This window comes from Brachycentrus maculatus, unplaced genomic scaffold (assembly GCF_059751285.1).
Source record: "Brachycentrus maculatus isolate JH-2025_06_01 unplaced genomic scaffold, ASM5975128v1 h1tg000388l, whole genome shotgun sequence".
Lineage (NCBI taxonomy): Eukaryota > Metazoa > Arthropoda > Insecta > Trichoptera > Brachycentridae > Brachycentrus > Brachycentrus maculatus.
Genome location: NW_028281137.1, coordinates 646,267 through 666,159, shown reverse-complemented (window position 1 = coordinate 666,159; position 19,893 = coordinate 646,267). Strand labels below are relative to the sequence as shown.

The following is a 19,893-nucleotide window of genomic DNA, read 5'->3' as shown; positions in this document are numbered from 1 at the left end:
ATGGTGCAATATTTCAAAAGTATTATTAGTATTGATCATTATTAGACAAGTTCTCAAAGTAATTTGATGCAACCTCGATGGGAAATGCAACCCCAGGTGCCCTAGTCATTACTGCTTTATATTTTTTTCCATGGAGTAGTAATATACTGGCTTCCTTTATATCCCATCAAAGTTATTTCACTCCTAAACCGAAGAGACTCGAGTACAAGAGTCTTCGTATCGATATATTCATATCATAAGAGCATCACCCTTTGCGCAATTAACGACTACGCCAACACTGCGTCGATCCATGTGGTGCCCTATGCTCCATCCGATAGTGGTTAAAGAAGACAAAGTGGTGAACATACATTTAGTATTGTATTTGTACACCGGACCTCATGCAAGACAAACATATTTCAACCCCATTCCATGTTGCTTCCATCTTATATTCCATCAAATTTAGGATCAATTTTCTTTCTTCCTTCAATCCCAGCTCGAACTTGCATTTTGAAGAGGATCTAACCGATAAACTTGTTCTCTTCCACTGTTGTAAGAGAAAATCTTATTTTCTCTTATACATATTTGCATTGTACATGTATGCATTTTTTGACAATTCATTAGAATGTACTCATAGTATTAACACATTTCGGATGGGTGTTTTTTAAGCCTGCGGACCGCTGGCGACGGGATTTGACAGTTATGTACATATAGTTAAGACCTTAACAAAGAGATTGGTATATAATGTTCATCTAAAAACATTAAATATGTAATCCCTCTTTTCTAACATTGAAATGAGGTCGGCGCGGAAGGTAAAAATACCCTTCTCATCCTTAAGCATCAATCGACCGAACGGGTAGAAATACCTTTGCTGTCAAGTGTGTGTTAATATCATACTCAGAAAAATTACTATGATTTAAAACCTTTGTATGAACATACATTCATTATGATAGGAAAAAAAAGAAGTTATTTTATGTCAATGAAATAAAATCATTTAATTAAAAACAATTAAATATGTCATAATAACAGCCTTGGCATAATTGAGGCTAGTGGTATGATATTGGCCTAACAGTTAGTTAGGAAATAGTAGTAAATATGTAGTTTAAAATATTGATTAAAAAATACATAATATTTGAAACGTAATATAATGGAAACAATGTAAGTATAATAATTGTATGTTTAAAATGTTGATTCGGTCAGTATGTCAGTATTCGGTCAGTTGTATGCATTGAGTATTTACAATAATGCTTAGGCCAAAATATCAAATTCAATGTAAGTATAATATTTGTATGTTTAAAATGTTGATTCGGTCAGTATGTCAGTATTCGGTCAGTTGTATGCATCGAGTATTTACAATAATGCTTAGGCCAAAATATCAAATTCAAAACTTGCGTCGGAGGATTACTATTATTACATTGCTAGCCAAAAATGAAGTCTTAAAATAACACAGCAATATTGAACAGCCATTGTTTAGTATAGACAAAAATAACACATATATACATTTGTCAATGTACACATTCATATAAAATGAATTATTACAATACAGTAGCATTTATGTTGTATGTGTGTATATTAAAGAATAAATGTTGTCCAAAGTCAGTCAAATTCACAAACAGATACTCGTTTTTAGAACGAATAACATTTTCAAATCTTTTATATTGGGTCATGTCCCTTTTGCTTAAGTCATACTGCTGTATTTTAAGAAAGCGGAGATTAAAGCAATGCTTAGTCAATTGTAGTAGCTGCAATAAGGACATCATTTGTTTCTTCTGAGTTACTGGCATCTGGTCCACTATTTCTATCACCTCTAAACTTTGGCAGTTTGTTAAGTTTTCAAGTAGTGAATCGATTTTTCTGATTCGGGTGTGTATTCTGAAAATAAAATTCAAACCTTAGTCCACAAATGAATTAAACAAGAGGTTTATTGTTGTCTGTTTTGATTGTTAAATTCTTTGCCGGAGGCTGGGTGGGAGGCAGGAACGGCTTTGGGACATATTAATCAAAATAAAGTTCCCTAACTAACTAACTAACCATCGAGCCGCTTCCCGCTTCCCGCGGGGGTAGGTAGTGAGAATAGAACACTCTGTCTTTGCAAGCATACTTCACCTCTTCCTCATTCATGCTCTCCGCATATTTTTTTTTGTACCCTTATCCGCACCCGATGGTGCATAAGGCACTGCATCTTATAAACGCAGTGTTATCTTGAAGGAAAGATGATCAGCCATCCGCTTCAAGTACCAGTCCAGGGTAGTAATGAATAAATATTAGAGTGAAAAAATCACTTATATTTATTTGCCCCCCCCCCTGGAAATCAAACCCGGGACCTCTGGTACGGTAGCCGAGCGTGCTAACCATTACACTACGGAGGCGGACCATAACTTAAATAGTTAACATTACTTTAATAAATGGCCTAACTTAAATCAAATAATTAAGCTTCCTGACCACTACCTACTGACCTGACCTACTGTTAATGTTTAGGGATGCATAGTAAAGGTTATACAACATAGCCATTAAGATACTGTACTTATACAATGATAAGATATTCAAGCATTACAATTAAATTAGAATAATAAATTGTGAGCGATTGGGTACATTAAAATATGAGAGTGAAAACATTTTATATCAGATAAAGGAGGAAGATTTCAATGTTTATTATTATAAAATTGTTGAGCGAAGTGCAAAATTATATATACTTGATAATGAGCTGAGTTATAAATGTAATGAGTATCCGATGCGGATGTTTTCATCAGAAACTTATAAACATAGTATATTGGTGGTGTACTCCACTGGGAAAATGAAGGGTACCTGTATGTATTTTTTTCCACTCATAAAAAGCATCAGTCTTTGGCAGTGAGGGGAGTGTACTCACCATCCATTAAAACTCTAATCATCAGGGTGCTTACAGCGCTTTCGCTTTTCCTTCCCACTGTCAATATTTTCAAAACTAACAACCAAGAGAAATCAATATATTTTTTTAATAACATAACTTATCAATGCAAATTACCTTAAAATCTTCACATTTTTGCATAAATGTAATAATTCTGTTAGCACCTCAGAAATATGGAAACCCGAGAAACTGAACAATCCAACATATTCAAGGAATATGCAACTGGTGAAAATCTGTAGAAAATATATAATACACAGGTTATGTAATTCATTGTTTCCGCATTCACTTTGTGGCACGACATGATAAAATCACAAATAAAACACTTATTTTTTACCACTTGAGTATTGTATTTTGTTATGACTAGATTCAGAAGTTGCAGATGCTTCCATCTATAGGTATAAATATAAAGTTTACATTTATTTATATTTATATGTAATAAATAATTATAAATGTGTAGACACTTTGTTTATACCTGTAGACGGATGTGTAGCTTCTGAAACTAGTTATAACAAAATATAATACTCAAGTGGTAGAAAACAAGTGTTTTATTTATAATTTATAATACGCAATATAATTTTGTAACAATATGAAACATATATTTATAACGTAAATAGCATTTTATATAAATGCATACCTCTGTAAAGAATTCCTTGGCATCATCGGGTACAACAGAGAGGGAGAGATGTCTGAGATTCGTTAACTTGGCAAGATCTATTAAACTGTTCTTATCCATCACCAGTTTGCTGGCATCGTGATTGTGATGGCTAAAAGGAAAATGTTGGATACTGAATACTGGATATATGTCAGCGTAAATAAATTACAATTTAAAAAATTCAAATGAAATTAATTTATTTGATTTTTCATTTCACTCATTGTTTAGGAGTGGAAAAAAGATAAACTTATTTTTTATTTTATACAAACACTAGATTTTAATCCCTAATGATGACGATATATATATATATATATATATATATATATATATATATATATATATATATATATATATATATATATATATATATATATATATATATATATATATATATATAATATGAAAATCTGGACATCTTCTATATATGGTATATGAATACTCACTCCTTACTACAACATTCTTGATATTCATGTGAAATCATTTTAAATGATTCTATATTATTACTACATTCAATGATTTTACGAAATACATTCTTTTTTCCTTTGGGAACTTGCGGGATTCTAGAAGTTCTGAGTTTCTTGAATAATGGCATATCTGTCTTTGGTGTCTCGGCTGAAATAAATATTATAGATTAAATAATAAATCACTAATGTTAGTTCTTATCAACTAAGTATCATCAGATGAAACATACCCATTACAAATAAACGCCACTCGTCCAAACAAAGCTTCTTCATGGATTTACATTCCTTAAAATGGCTTAAAACAGGGTCACCATCCTCTAGGAAGCATTCATACCTCCGAACAAAACATTCTTCATTCATCCTAATTCGTATTCGCTCCCGAGCATATTTCTGAAACCAAAAGAACACTAATATAAGCACTGGATTAGGGGGAATAGTTTCCAATGGAACTCTATGCATGGTATGCCTGAGGACAATCAACTTAGATTGTAGACACTACAATACGTAATAAAATTATTTCTATTAAAATGTACTCAGTCGAAAAAAATATATGTGCAACTTACATCGATGGCTTCAGACTCAACATCATCAGCTTTGCATATGTATAAAGTCAAAGGATCATAGCTATAATGTTGCTCTAAAGTGAAGTAAGTAGAATAGTGCTTGATTATAGCATTATCAGGGATATCTGAAAAAGTTTAGACAAAATAGTCCATTATAATATCAATTTAAAATGTATCAATCGTAAGAATCTAAAATTTCACAGTGGGATAACATTTTTCTTAGTAACTACAATTTGAAAAAGAAATTTAAGACTCACCGGTGCATAGTTCGTTGCTTAGCATAATTCCGTGAAATGTCTCCATGAACACGTGAATGGTGGTGGGGTCCTTTTCACTTCTGTACTTGAATATCAGTGGATAATATTTGTCAGACCTAAAATGGCCGTAGTTTGGGTTGTGGTTGGTGATAAAGTAACGCTTGTAATCAAACTGCAACAGTTGTCTCCAGTATTTTAGAAAGAAAGTTTCGTAATTATCGGACTCTTGGGCGAATTCTAGCTGAAACCAACAATAATACTTGTAAGAATATAAAATTTAAGTTATGCTTTATTGTAAGTTATACTTTGGTTTTGCACCAATGGGCGCAGATACAGGTTGGAAGAAGAAAAATATATGCGTAAGAGGTTTTAGTTAAAAATTTAAAAAAATAGCTTTTACGTTGAAAGAATTGCTATTTAACAATGTCATTTTTATGAATTATACCAACAACAAAAACAACTGCATATTTTGATTTAGTAATTAAAGTGATAACATTTCAATTAAGTGTCAGCAATTCTTCTTCCTCATACCCTTATCCCCACCCAATGGTGCACAGGGCACTATATCAAATTTATGCAATGTCTATTTGATCATTTTACTACATGAAAGCAAGGTGATCAGACTAATACTTCAAGTATCAGTCCAGGATAATATTAAATAAGTATTACAGTGAAAAATGCTTATTTAGACCCCCCTGGGAATCGAACCTGGGACCTCCAGCGCGATAGCCAAATGCAGTATCCACTACACTATGGAGGCGAACAGGCACTAGATAATTGAGGTCTGTCCCGAGACAGACCAGAAGGCAGACAGGCTAGTCCGAACTAGCGGTGATTAGAATAGGTTTACTCACTCTAATGGCCATATCTGGGTAACCTTTTCGGAAATAATTGGTTAAAAGGTTTTGAAGAGGTCTGTTTTTCACAAAAAAGTGAATGCTGTCCAGGTTCATCCATACTTGGGTCAAATCTGACGGATCGTTCGGTGAAAAACTCAATGCGACAGACTTCAACTATAAAAAATAGGTAAATTAAAATACACATTATATTTTCAAGTTAGCGGCAAAAGTTTGTAACTCCATTCACCCTCTAAGGAGTACACATTTTTAACTAAAAGTTTATGAAAAGCGAAGATATTGTAACGGAAAATATATTCCACACTAGCCAATAGTGTCAACCTATAAATTGATAATTACATATACACACTTAAAAAGTATCATATGCTCCTGCAAAAGTACTCCTATATAGGCTAGTAATCTGGGCAAGATCGGGGCTCGCTGTACATGTATGGCCTTACTACTCAAAATGTTTCTTTTTAACTTTCCAATAAACAAACTAAGGAACTTTATTTACATATTAAGCTAGAGCTTTATTTTCTGATCTTCGGATTAGAAAAGTGCTGGGCCACTTTTTGGGGAGTTACAAAACAAAGCATGGTAACGGTGAACAGTAATATGAAGGGTTAAAATGAATTACCATTCTATTCGTGTGCACAATTTCCTTAACATGCGCTATATACAAATTACATTCAATCACATTGAGGTGCTGTAGAAACTTAAGTTTAGTTAAACTCTTCCGCAGTTCACCGGAAGGAACCCAATGTACATAACTTAAATTTAGATGTGTAATGTATGATTTACAGCATTTCAAATAGGTTTTTATATCTGTCCATCCGACATTGTCTCTTGCACACTGATTATCAAAATATGTCCGTCTGAAATACGAAAAATACTATTGAATTATTTTTAACCACGAAAAATACTGGATGAAATTTTAGGGTACCGGAAAATGTATAACATATTGTATGTAAATATTATTCCAACTAGAATAATATAAAAATAAAATAGATACCTGACCACCCGAGGTTCCCTATAAAATCTTCCAAATCGCTTACATGTTTTAGATATGTTGAATAAAGCGAAGTAATCCAAATACTTGAAGATATTCGTAAGAATTTCATCGGGTAAATCGTGAATGTGCGCCATGGCAAAATACGTTTTTATATAAACACATTCGAATTAATTCAATTCTTACTAGATTAGTATACTTCACTTCTATCAGCCCTGTAAACTGAGTGATTTATCAGTTTCTCCACATTTTGAGACACGATGACAATAATTGAAAACATAAAGCAAAATAAAATCCCACCGCTTCAGTAAAAATGAAACAACAATAATCACGATAATTTTCGCTGACATTAGAATGCACGCGCACACGTAACATTTTAAGTTTACATTTTTTTTCTTCAAATTATTGGTTCCTATATCGTTCTCCCTACGCTGATACAGATTTTAATTAGATTTCAAATTTGTATTCTTGTAGAATTCTATAAAAGATTATAATATGTTCTATCTACTGTCAAATTTATGTTTAGCCGTGCCAAAAAATGTCAAAGTCAAACGCCGTCAAGTTGCCGGAAGACCCGATTCGCTTGTTTATTATAGTGAGGCGATGTCATTTTCATTTTCGTGAATAGGGCCCTATCAAAATGACCGGGAAAATTTAAAATTGTACATTATTTGTATTTTGCACATAGAAACGATATGAATTATATATTTTTGTATTTTTTAAAAATTTTATATGTTATTGATCATTATTAAAAATAAACGAATAACCCATGAAAAACAATAGCTTTATCGGAACATGTATTTGTACATGAATTTTTAATGTTTTTCTTCAATAAATAAAATATTTGTACATGTATTTGTACTTGAATATTTGATGTATTTCTTCAATAAATAAAATATTTACCCAAAAAAAAGTTTTTTCTAGTGTTGAACAATTAACTACAATCTTCTTTTGAATTATCAATTATATCCACCCCAATGGCTCATAGGGGACTGCATTCGATTAGAGTGTAAAATTGATCATTAAATGAAGGCAAAAGAAAAACAGCACGGTTATTACTTTTTGTGTTATATCACAAAATATTTCTACGAAATGATTATCTTCATCGATAATTACAGTGAAACCTGTTAGATTGAACACCACTAGTGCACTGAAAAAAACGTTCATTGTAAGGAGGTGTTCAATTTAACAGGTAAATAAAAAAATATCGAAAACAAATTAATTTATGCCAATACAAGTTAATTTTTTATTAAATTTAAATGAAAATATTTATTGTTTCTTTGAGAAAAAAAATTCAAATGTCATTTGTTTTACGTTTTCCACTTGGTACTTGCACAACTGATGGCGGACAGAGTTTAAAGTCTGTGAAAGACCCTTGACCTCATATGTATTGGCAAAATCTGAGAGGCACTTTAAACTGGCAAATGCATCTTGAATTGTGGGCTTAGGAATTGGAATTTCTTGAACAATTGGTTCAATTTCTTCGTCTGATGATTCAAGAGATACAAAAAGAAGATCTTCCTCCCAACCAGTTTCTGTGGATGTTTCAAATGCTGGAACATCCTCACAAGGATTATTAAGATCTGCAAATCCGTTAGTTGCTGTTAAATCCTGTAATTCTTGTTCATCATCATGACTATTGTTAGCACTTGACTCTAATGTCATTTCTTGAATTCCAGCTTTTGCAAAACAATGTGATATTGTTGATGTTGTTACTTCATTCCAGCTTTGAGAAATCCATTCAATAGAATTCTTGACAGTGACTTGTTTAAGTGAAACATCCATATTTAACTTATCTAAAATTATTTAATTTTCATTCTAACAGTGTGTAATTAAATGATAAATACTAGTTTTAATGTTCAATGTTCAAAGTATAAAGGTGTTCATTCAGAAAAGGTGAATTAGTGAGAAAATAGACGTGTGAGTGTTCAATGTATATAATGTAGAAAGGTGTTCATTCAGAGAAGGTGTTTAATCTAACAGGTTTCACTGTATAATGTATATATTATTACCACCTGCAAATGCTAATTAAGAAAAAAACCGACTGCAATAAAATAATATGCTGAAGTAATATCATTATGTTCATAATTTTTAAATTGTATTTCCACTAATTTCATGGAACATAAATTTGGGTAGGGGTGGGAAGAGTAAAATATACAATTAATAAACAATAATGAGTACAAAAGTATAATTTCAAAATTATTATATAATGTAAGTATGATTTTAATATTAAAAATACTTACTTATAAAAAAATATTAACTATTTTAAAATGTACATGTACATAATACAGAATTCCACAAATCGATTTTATATCGAAATATTTCATTTAGAAATCGGGTTGCTAATTAGGAAAGACATAAAAATAAACAACAATGTAAGTATTATAATTTTATTATAATTTATACAAAATTTAACCATTAAGATAACAATTCACGTTATACTGACATTTTGACTTTGATTTGATATTCTTTAGAAATCCTAAATATTTTTAGAACACTTTCTACCTGATGACGCATACAAATTATTCGCGGAACTTTTAAAAACTTCTAAGGAACTCAGTACTAGGCTAATAATGATTTTAGAGCACCCATAAATTTTTTAACTATTTATAAGCCATCGGATTGCATTGATTATCAAGGATAATGGCGAATGCTGGAAAATGAACCGGAAATCCAGCAAGAAGTACTAATGAAAGCAAGAATAAGGGAATGAATGGCACAGGTCACAATAATCCAGGAAAATGCTACCAGCACCTAAATGACCGTGAAAATTAAAAAAAAAAAATTATTGAATAACATAACTAACATGCCAATAGTTGAATTTGAGAACATCTGAAGTTCTAGAACAAGTGGTCGTATACAAGTGGTTTATTTTTTTAATATTTAAATTCCTAAAACATAGTTACAAATCGTTCAATATCTAGGTTGGTTTATATTTGAAAACGAGCGTCCCGTGACAGTTTGCACATTATCTGCCATCCATTTTATTATAACGTGAAAAAATATCTTTGAATAGCCCCTGCTCGTGTTTTTCATTAATCAATTCTTGTTAATTATTACAGTTTTTAGCTACGCCTCAAATTATCAAAAATATTAAAAAAAAACATACAGACCTCTATTTTTGTAAATTTGTGTTTTTTTGTGGCATGGCTGAAAAATCACTACAATACAATACCGATAATATTTTTGATAAGTGGCTCAAATAGGCGCTGCCCAGAGGTAAGGTGGAATAAAATTACTTAAATGTGTATTTAATATACACCAATTTGTACCATGAATTCCCAGATAATAAAAAAAAAAACAATTATCAATTTACATTTCTATATTGATGATGATGATGACCAATACATAATTTTCCGCACAACAGAACATGAGAAATCTGCATCGATATTATTGCGAGACGCTCGTATCAATAGGGTTAGGTGTTAAGTAGGTAAGTACTTGATAAGAACTTAAAGGTTTCTGTTTAAAACAATGCATCTATGATTACGTTAGTGCTGGTTTATGGTTGTCAAAAATCGGAAAACTGCCACAGAAAAACAACATTTTGGATTTGTCGCTGATGAACGCGGGATAGGAAACAAATAATTTTAAACGTCATCGAAAATTCGAAAATAGTGTAAAATGTCTGCTGAAATACAACTGTTGAAAATAGTGGCGGGTGCATTTGGCCAGGTGCGTTTAATTCTGCGCTGAAGTTTTGCGCTTCTCCATATGGTGTTCTCGAGCCAACTCAGGGTTTCGCACCGAGTTACATAACTTAATGCAGTTTCTTTCTTATGTGTTATAAAATCTCTAGCGTTTACGCGTAATACCAATCACGATTTTTTGAAATTTTAGCATGCTCGGAGAATCCATTCTACGGGAGCCGTGCTGGCTCGAACCAAGACGTTTTCCATATACAGATGGAATCCCGATGAGCCGGAGAAGAAGCCCTTTATGCAAGAGTATAAGGTTGACTTGGATAACTGTGCCCCCATGGTGCTTGATGCCCTTATCAAAATAAAAAACGAAGTGGATCCAACATTAACTTTCCGCCGATCTTGCCGCGAAGGAATCTGCGGATCTTGCGCCATGAATATCGGAGGAGTAAATACACTCGCTTGCATCAGGTAATTGTGTTTTCTGAAAAAAATCTAATCGTAAAAATTGATTAATTCCAGTTATAACACTTCGTTATCTGTCTGAGTTGCTGGGTTATATTCCAAACCAGGTGGACATCAATTAAGAAATAAATAAAGACAATCACAACGATTCACATATGGGCAACTAAAAATAAATATACAGGCAGAAGTAAAGTTGTTAAGATGGAAATATGGAAATCTGGGCTTATAACATGCCTTACGACCCGTAATTGGCTAGTTCAATTGATCACTTTAAAATATTTACCACTCTACTAACTTAACTTTATCATGTATGCTGAGATATCAATAAAATCTTTTATAATCCTCCATGCTGCAACATGGATGGTGCAACGACACAAAGAGATGTTAATTACTTAATGTCTAATTAATCTTAATCTAGACCCTAACCTATAAAATCACCTCTAACATTAGATTATTTAACCTACTATTCCATTGCGATACCTCATAAGTTGATGATCTCGCAGCAAGATCGATACGGATTGCTCGAAGCCGTCCAAGATCTATCCGCTGCCGCACATGTATGTGGTGAAGGACCTGGTCCCCGACATGAGCAACTTCTACCGCCAGTACGAGTCCATCCAGCCGTGGCTGCAGCGCGAGGAGGCGGCGCCGGGGGCCAAGCGCACGCAGCTGCTGCAGGCCGTGGAGGACCGCGCCAAGCTGGACGGGCTCTACGAGTGCATCCTGTGCGCCTGCTGCTCCACCTCCTGTCCCTCCTACTGGTGGAACGGCACCAAGTACCTGGGGCCCGCCGTGCTCATGCAGGTACCAGTAGCCAGCTACTTACCATTCCAGATGGCAACCTATCCGATAACATATTTTCATCACTTAATTCATTCAGTTAAGAAATTCATACTTTTTGACCATATACATGTTGAAAGATATATGCGTAAGAAAGAGACATTCCGGAAAAGGGTGAAAGAATTGCTGTTCGTTAGTACTAGTGCGTGAGACGGGGTACGGGAGGATCGAAGCTTTTGCCCACCTGAGAATTGTAAATGGTTAGGAATCATCAAACTATTGATGAGTATTCTACATAGACACCGATGAGTATGATTTATTCTCAAAACATGTTGAAATTTTAAAACACGAAGAAGTAAATTTTAGCAAATAAAATTGGTGTGAAAAGAGAGATATGTTTTGATGATGTGTTAAGACACATCATGTCGGGAATAGTTTTTACTAAGGAGCGAGGAGTGGAGAGGAACTTTAAAAATATTATTAGAAATAATGCTCATCAAAAAACTATTTTTGCAGTTACCATCGAAAACGCTAAAACGCTGAAACGCAAATCGAAAACGCTAAAACTATTTTTGCAGCTACCATCGAAAACGCTAAAACGCAAAACAATACTCGTTAAGTTATCTACACAGTTTCCATAGTGTCGCAAGGAGTACAGCTCTGAGATAAGAGCAACTGTAAAAATTTCTCTTAAAAAGCGACATGATACTTAGGCGGCAAAATAAGATATATCCATAGATACTATATATAGAAATAAAAAGAGGAGCAATGTACCGCCTGCGTCGTAATCATATGAAAGAGTGATTTGCATCCAGTACCTGTTGTTTAAGGTTTTATATTGTACATTAGATGAAAAAGTGTTTTTTTTAGAAGTTTTGTGACATTCAAGATCTATTTACTTTACTCTTGGTTCTTATTTTAAATAAGTGGACATTTTATTATGAAACAATCCCATGTGGCGCTTGCTTTTATTTATACATTTTGATAAAAAAAATTAAAATATTATTATATTAATTTTCTTTCTAAGGCATACCGTTGGATCATTGACTCCCGCGATGAGAAGTCCGGAGAGCGCTTGCAGCGACTGGCGGACTCCTGGTCGCTGTATCGCTGCCACACCATCATGAACTGCACCCGAACCTGCCCCAAGGTGGGAATATTGACTTTTGGAATTCTATCAAATCTTGCGTTATAAAAAAAGCTATTCCACACATTTATTCATTTTTGTAGTTTTTTTTTGTGTATTCTATGTATATTTCATAGGTTTTTAAATGTGTCCTAACTTTTTGGTTACAAATCTGGATTTGCTCCATTTAGCTATTATTTATACATTTTTTTATTAAAATCTTAACTGTATAGTAACTTTTTCAAATAGTGAGTATAATAAAAATTTTTTTTAGGCGTTTCCTAGTATTTGAAATAATTTAAAAAATAATCTGACATGCGTTCACCGATTTTTCAAAATATGGTTGGTATAATTGTTAATCATGGTAGAAGAATGTGTAAACATAACAATTTATATATCTATTTTTAGTAAAAATCTAAAGCAGCTAACGAGAGCCCTGCAAATACTGGACTTCTATATTCCCTCCCATTTCAATCTGTTTCGAGACATTAGTAAAAATCTTGATATTGGTATTGTGTTTGCGAATTATAAAACATTGTCAGTTTAAAAAAAGAGCAATCTGAGCCTTTTAACAACAGTATTATTGTTTCCAAATTTTACTGATATCTCCATGTAGATGAAGAAGTTGATGTAGATGGGAATGTAGAAGTCTGGGTATTTGAATGGATTACGACTTGTCATAACCCTATAAATACCCAGACCTTTATATTAATAATAGACCTCTTCATCTATGTTGAAATAAAATCTTGACATAAATAGCTCCTAAATGTAGTAAATCCAGGATCTATATATATCATGTCTATAGCATCTGTGTCTATGACACAGATGCTATAGATTGATCAAAGAAACTCAAAATAATGTCAAAACTAGTATCGGTAAATAGTTTTACAAACATCTAATTGAATGGCGAAGGAGAGGTCATCTGTTGCTGCAGACCAATCCGCAGGATTAAGACCAGAGAAGAAGAATCTATATTAAAAAAATTACTTTAATGATAATTCCTTTACTTGAACTAAATTTTAATTTATAATTTAAAAAAAAAGAGTGAATTCAATTATACTTACGTAACGAACATGGTACTGACCAAAACTACTTCCATTTTATGCCAAAATAATAATGTTTATTGATTCTTACCATTTGATTTCCACATCAAATAATAAATGCATTTTTTTACAAACCAACAATTTTGAGAGTATATCTAGTAATATAATAAAGCACTTTGTAATAAAGAACATTCTGAACATTATCTGTCTTAAAGTAAGTGTGAATAGTATGTCTTCCCAATTTAGACTGTGGACCTATTTGTGATAATACATATGTATAGATATGTATATAAATGTTTAAAGTGACACCAATTGTTATATGTCAATGTGAGTCCATGACCTCTGTTTTGATAGCCCCACTGAGATTGTATTAAGGGGCATCCTGACTTACATACTATTTTCTCATCGTAAACTCTTGAAATTATATTTAAAATAATGTACGAAAAATTAGATTACAACAAATCACATTTATAAGTGTACATAATTTTTTAATTTTGATTTTCTAAGTTCTACATGCCCCTTCAGAGCCAATTAAAAAAAATACCCTATACATAATGCTACTTTACTGCAAAATAATATTTAAAATAATTAAATTTACATAAAGGATGGAGGCTGGTGTAACAGGAAAAGTGTAAATAGTCTTTTTTAAATTTACAAATAATAATTTTCCAGACATTCATAATGAAAATTGTCAGCTTGATCCGTAAAGTGGCTGACTCCATCTAATAATAATAATAATAAAATTGGATAACTTATATAGCGCCATTTTCGTAAAAAAATACCTCAAGGGCGCTTCACTGTGAATGAATTGGGGAAAATCTGGGTTTACTCTCTGCACTAATGCAAATAGAGTAAAAACATTCCATAAAAAGTGCTTAAACATCGTCCTGATAATGCGTGTGCATGTATGTCATTAGAGCGGTTGTCTTTTAGAGCTAGATTTAGTGCACCATCACTGAAATGGTACGAGAATGTACAAGTTCATAAATTAACACATTGTTGGTGGGCGGTTTTTCATAAACCCCGACCCTAATTAGTAAATTAATTAGGGTCGTGTACTAATCACAAGTAACCGTAAACCCAATTCCGATTTGTACAATGTTTTTTGGCATCTCACGCTGTACCAAAAGTAAGCAAATGGAATGCTTATAAACGTCTCCCGCTCTCTACCAACAGTATGTTAAAGATGATTTTGAGCGTTTCCCGCAAACAATGTGTTAATACCAACTTATTATTTTCCTAACCTTGTGATGAAGTACCCCGGTGCGTGTGCCAAAGTATGGAACTGCTTGTGTATCTATACATATAACTAATATTGATTTATTTATCTCCATAGGGTTTGAATCCTGGAAAAGCTATAGCTGAGATTAAGAAGTTGATGTCTGGAATGGCCAAGAAGGAAGAGCCGAGGCTGGAGACTGCTGCTTTGCAGAAATAGTCTACTCGCTCAGTATTGTATTTCTGCACCATTGTGCATTCATCATGTGGCATCTATCCCATGATCATTTTAATCTACCCTTGATTTTTTTTGAGCCTTCCTTATGCTCTTTAAATGTAATCATGAAATAGTTTTTTTGATATTGATCAATTCATAGTTTAAAACTCTCCTTTGAATGTTTTAAAAGATATAAGAATATATAATTTTAAAAAGGAAAAAGAGAATTCATTGAGCATTACAATATCAGAACTGAATAACCCATTAGTTCTAATAATAGATATGCTTTCAATTTAAATATTTTATGATCATATCAGTGCTGAAATGACAAATGGGTGTTGATGACACTTTTCTGTATTGTGGCGCTTTTTTAGTCCTCTAGAACTATTTCCGTAATATTTGATTTAATTTTTTTTGTAAATAATATTTGCTTCATAAAAAAACCTTTTTGTAGTATGTATAGTGTTTAAAATATACCCATTTCGATTTTTAATGGTGATAGTTATAATGTAAAATGATTAATTTATGAGACCTGATTTACTTAACACTTGGAAATTGTTAACATTTTTGTATAATATATTTTTTCTGAACACTTTCTACTTGCCAAGTTTTTTTTTTTTATAATCACAAGTTTTGTGATATAGCTGAGATAATTCCTGTTTTTCAGTATTTTTTTGAGAATAGTGTTACCATACTAACTGGTTTGCCATTACATACAAAAACTACTTAAATTTGTGACTGAAGAATCATGTTTTATGGTATGATATTATATTTATTGTCATTAGTAGATGTTTCAATAATTGGGAAGTGTGTTGTGTCGCCAATGTAGTACATATGTGTGGTTATATTTAACGTGCACGGGCGACGCAAATCTCCTTACGAATATATTCGTAAAATAGTTACTCAGTTTATTGTAATGGTAAACACTGTTTAATTTTAGAAGTTGAAGAATGTATTATCCACAGTATTCTCTGTATTTATTTTGTGTAAATAAATAAATTATTGATCAGTTGGGATTGTTTGTCTTGTTTGCCCCAATGCCCTTATTGTCGATACGAAGAAGGAAGGATAGGGACAATGAAAGTACACAAGGTTTATATTGTATTTAATTTATTTTTGAAGTAATAATAATAATAAGCATAAAGTGACATTTTCCTATCTAAAACATTATAAATGTCTTCCAAATGGATTTAGTATTTAAGTGGTCACTAGGTAGTGATGCGGGTTTCTTTATAAATGGTTGGTCGTATGTTACAATCACAGGTACAAAACACAATCAAACAAATCAGAAACCATCTACCGCTTTGCTGGTTAACAGACAAGTGGAAACGTAAACCTTAAAACAAATTTAAAATGGATTCAAGATTGTTAACAATTGAATAGGAATGCTTAGTAAATAGTGTCGGATTAAACACAGGTAATAAATATCTCTTTACAACAAACAACAAGTGACGAATTGCACCGAAACGGTTCCTGCTCCCGGACAACTCTGGAGGCGTCTCCAATCCGAGGGCCTCTCGTGTCTTGCGCATATTTGGTGATGAGAATACAGTGGGCTAACTAGTATTTATAGGTGAAGTATATTTATACATCATATGCAGCTATGCTATGCATGAACTTATTACATATTACAATCCAATGTCTCATCTAACTGTCATAATAATGGCCTATCATAAAGTATACGTACTAGGATTCTCCAACTGGGTGAATGAGATACGTAATGTGATTATTATTAGGTATGTGGTGTACTCCGTACTGCCCGCGGGGGTACGCCATAAAAATAAAGTCCTCTTTAACGTTAGATAAATCTCAAATAACTGCGATAGTAGGGCTCTAACAAGTCTACTCACTTACTGCGTAATAACTAGTTATATCCGATACTAAGTATGGCATCTCGCGATGATATAATACTTCATAATGGTATTTACAATATAAAGTGAATATCCAAAACCGACCGGTCTAGTACTTCATTAAAAGGAGAATTATATTGATTACAATTTAAATACATAGTTATCATTTTCCTCTCCGCATCCTCTCATGATTAGCTATATTACAGAATTGTGTTTATCCTAAAACAGTGTTCATATAATATGTATATTGACTGTACTATGATAAATAGTACAACGTTAAACTTATCCTTATCTTAGTTCTATATGTAATGTATTGCTTTCTTCACATTGCCATTATTCGGAGACATCGGCGTGCCGGGATGCCCGCCTCCCGCCTCCCGTCTCCGGTACTTAACACTTTAATAAAAATAGAAACCGCCGATAACCATCTTGTTCCCCCTTCTGACTGCGAGAGCCTTCTCTCGGTGGGCGGATTGACCGCAGTGTGGCGTAAATATATCCAAACTAACTAACAATCAAACAATAAAAGATAATAACAATCATTTCTATTTACAGAAGAAATGCAATATCTAGTTGATTCTTGTAATAAATATGCACATCTCAAGTTGTCCAGAGGCACGCGGCCTCGGCGGACGTCGTCTACTTGACTGCCGAGTAGGTCTGGCTCTGATTGTTGTTGGACGCCACCCAGGAGCTGAACACGTCCCTGCAACAAGCGAGCGCACGTTAGTGAGGTGCGCGGTGCGCGGGCGGGCGTGGCCGGCAGGCGCGGCGCGCCGTACCTACCTGCAATGGCTGACCACGCACTCGTTGGAGCAGTACTCGTCCTCCCACTCGCTGTTGGCGATGGCCGGGTTAGTGCAGCCGTGGCGGATGCACGCCGTGGTGCGCCCTTCCCCATTGCCACTGGATTGCTGGAAACATATAATCATTATCCTATGGAACGTTAGCTACTGTCCAGCACATCACCTTTATTCACCAGAGACAACAACTTAAACTAAACTTCCTAAACAGCGTGCTTCCTCCTCTTTGCAGTACCCGACGAGGTAGAGAAACCACTCTGTTTTTACATAAAAATATTTATAAACCTATGATTATAAAAAAACTAAGTATTCTAAAAACAGTAACACTGGAAGATGATAATCAAGACTACTTTTTAACATTCAGTTATTAGGTGTTGGCGTTAAGTAGATGGGTACGTTTGCTTCCGAAATCCCCAAATTTCCAGAACAGTGGTGCAATTTACTCACGAAATATGGATTTGAAATTATATTGGGAGCGAAACCAAAAATAATTTTAGACTAAATTGGAATGTTGGAAATTTTTATTGATTGATTCTATATTGAATTAGTTAAATGAATATGGGAGATACATAAATGGGATTTAAGCTAAAATTAATAGTGCTACTTCAGGAGAACTCTTGTATTGCAAAATGCGAAGAGTAGATAAGTGCAAATAGCTACCTGCTGCTGATGTGAGGTCATCATCTGGAGTTGGTTGTGTTGTACACCGTGGGGTGGGGACTGGTGGGAGGGCATGCCCATGGGGGGCCCTCCCGGGCCCTGGGGACTCATCATCTGCCCCATCTGCTGACCTTGGCCCATCTGCTGCCCTTGCTGCTGCATCTGTTGGCCTTGTCCCATCTGCTGTTGTCCCTGTTGTTGCATTTGTTGTTGTCCCTGTTGCGCCATTTGCTGTTGCGCTTGTTGCATTTGTTGCTGCCCTTGTTGCCCCATTTGCTGCTGTCCAGGCTGTCCCATTTGTTGCTGTCCCTGTTGAACCATTTGCTGAGGTCCGGGTTGGCCCATCTGTTGGGGTCCAGGCTGACCCATCTGTTGGGGTCCGGGTTGGCCCATCTGCTGGGATCCCTGCTGTCCCATTTGTTGGGGTCCCTGCTGTCCCATTTGCTGGGGTCCCTGTTGTCCCTGTCCCATCTGCTGCTGGGGCTGCCCGCCGTGGGGCCCCATCTGCCCTTGCTGCCCCCCGTGGCCCTGTTGATTCTGAGGCCCGAGGTGTTGGGGAGATTGGTGCGGTGAGCTGATGGGTTGCAATTGATTTGTCTGGGGTTGCTGCAAAACGTGAAGAAAATAAATTATAATAACACAGATCCATATTAAACATAAGCGCATAATGGCCATTGTATAATTGCTGAAGAACAGCACTAATTTCCATTCGGTAATAAATGTAGCTGCATTAAGATAAAAAGTGTCGAGTTGTTCATATGGCAAGCATTTAGAGCACTTAAAGCATGGGTGTTGAAGTCTCAGTAGGTTAGGTTAGGTTAGTGTAGTGACCTGGGCGTGGTGCATGTACTGGTGGTGGTGGTGGGGCGGCCCCATGTGGCCCATGGGGGCGTGCATCATGGCCATGTGGTGCGGGGGCGACAGCAGCGGGGAGCGCGCAGGCGCGGGCGGGCTGGCGCCCTGCGCGGGGTAGTGCGAAGGGTACGGGCTGCCGTATGCCACGCCGCCGCCTGCCGGGCCTGGGCCCCCGTATATCCCTCCGCCACCCTCGGGGTCGCCTCCGCCCTAGACAAATTTAAACAACACATTAACTACCATTATTATATATCAGCACTCTGATTTGGATAAATTGAGCACTTGACAAGCAGATTGTAAGAGTGTTTCACTTAGAGATATCGAGCACTCGACAAGGAGATTGTAAGAGTGTTTAACTTAGACATATCGAGTATTTGGTAAGCAAGTTGTAAGTGTTTTACTTAGAGATATCGAGCACTTGATAAGGAGTTTGTAAGTGTGTTTCACTAGAAATATCGAGCACTCGACAAGGAGATTGTAAGAGTGTTTAACTTAGACATATCGAGTATTTGGTAAGCAAGTTGTAAGTGTTTTACTTAGAGATATCGAGCACTTGATAAGGAGTTTGTAAGTGTGTTTCACTAGAAATAT

At 34.7% G+C, this 19,893-nt stretch overlaps 3 protein-coding genes and 1 long non-coding RNA gene across 16 annotated transcripts in view; 1 reads left to right on the top strand and 3 right to left on the bottom strand.

Annotated features, from left to right (window-relative positions):
- Positions 1 to 945: 945 nt before the first annotated feature.
- Positions 946 to 7,193, bottom strand: LOC148303041 (uncharacterized). 4 transcript variants are annotated; one of them, XM_088270606.1, is made up of 10 exons: positions 6,648 to 7,193; positions 6,273 to 6,510; positions 5,651 to 5,809; positions 4,797 to 5,037; positions 4,540 to 4,664; positions 4,207 to 4,366; positions 3,959 to 4,127; positions 3,498 to 3,627; positions 2,981 to 3,096; positions 946 to 1,848 (listed from the first exon to the last, which is right to left on the bottom strand). In XM_088270606.1, exons 1-10 carry the CDS (start codon positions 6,779 to 6,781, stop codon positions 1,512 to 1,514), a joined length of 1,809 nt encoding a protein of 602 aa, XP_088126732.1. In that variant the 5' UTR covers positions 6,782 to 7,193; the 3' UTR covers positions 946 to 1,511. The 4 variants fall into 4 exon arrangements, with proteins under 4 accessions (XP_088126732.1, XP_088126734.1, XP_088126733.1 ...); XM_088270608.1 differs by having other exon boundaries at positions 4,797 to 5,033; XM_088270607.1 differs by having other exon boundaries at positions 6,691 to 7,193.
- A 2,961-nt stretch (positions 7,194 to 10,154) lies between these two features.
- On the top strand, positions 10,155 to 16,145 carry SdhB (Succinate dehydrogenase, subunit B (iron-sulfur)). Its single transcript, XM_088270665.1, has 5 exons — positions 10,155 to 10,319; positions 10,485 to 10,756; positions 11,254 to 11,554; positions 12,558 to 12,680; positions 15,036 to 16,145. Exons 1-5 carry the CDS (start codon positions 10,269 to 10,271, stop codon positions 15,135 to 15,137), a joined length of 849 nt encoding a protein of 282 aa, XP_088126791.1. The 5' UTR covers positions 10,155 to 10,268; the 3' UTR covers positions 15,138 to 16,145.
- On the bottom strand, positions 12,752 to 15,029 carry LOC148303040 (uncharacterized). Its single transcript, XR_015838542.1, has 2 exons — positions 13,721 to 15,029; positions 12,752 to 13,625 (listed from the first exon to the last, which is right to left on the bottom strand). It is a non-coding gene; the product is annotated as an uncharacterized LOC148303040 (long non-coding RNA).
- Positions 16,146 to 16,243: 98 nt separating the features above from the next.
- LOC148303037 (uncharacterized) overlaps positions 16,244 to 19,893 on the bottom strand; it is a 343,245-nt gene continuing 339,595 nt past the window's right edge. For 7 of the 10 annotated variants that reach the window (XM_088270661.1, XM_088270660.1, XM_088270658.1 and 4 more), the window contains 4 exons: positions 19,279 to 19,512; positions 18,448 to 19,053; positions 17,771 to 17,898; positions 16,244 to 17,690 (listed from right to left, as the gene is read on the bottom strand). In XM_088270661.1, the coding sequence (XP_088126787.1) occupies positions 17,624 to 17,690; positions 17,771 to 17,898; positions 18,448 to 19,053; positions 19,279 to 19,512 (1,035 nt within the window). In that variant the 3' untranslated portion in view covers positions 16,244 to 17,623. Of the gene's footprint in view, positions 17,691 to 17,770; positions 17,921 to 18,447; positions 19,054 to 19,278; positions 19,513 to 19,893 lie in introns of all 10 variants that reach the window. The other 3 variants (XR_015838539.1, XR_015838540.1, XR_015838541.1) reach the window with 1 other exon arrangement.

Bases quoted from the DNA above. Each gene is read 5' to 3' on its own strand.
- LOC148303041 (XM_088270606.1), bottom strand. From the start codon at position 6,781: ATGGCGCACATTCACGATTTACCCGATGAAATTCTTACGAATATCTTC. The intron at 6,511-6,647 runs GTATCTATTTTA...TTCGTATTTCAG, and splicing joins AGGGAACCTCGGGTGGTCAG to ACGGACATATTTTGATAATC. The intron at 3,097-3,497 runs GTATGCATTTAT...TATTTTCTACAG, and splicing joins CCAAGGAATTCTTTACAGAG to ATTTTCACCAGTTGCATATT.
- SdhB (XM_088270665.1), top strand. From the start codon at position 10,269: ATGTCTGCTGAAATACAACTGTTGAAAATAGTGGCGGGTGCATTTGGC. The intron at 11,555-12,557 runs GTACCAGTAGCC...TTTCTTTCTAAG, and splicing joins GGCCCGCCGTGCTCATGCAG to GCATACCGTTGGATCATTGA. The intron at 12,681-15,035 runs GTGGGAATATTG...TTATCTCCATAG, and splicing joins GCACCCGAACCTGCCCCAAG to GGTTTGAATCCTGGAAAAGC.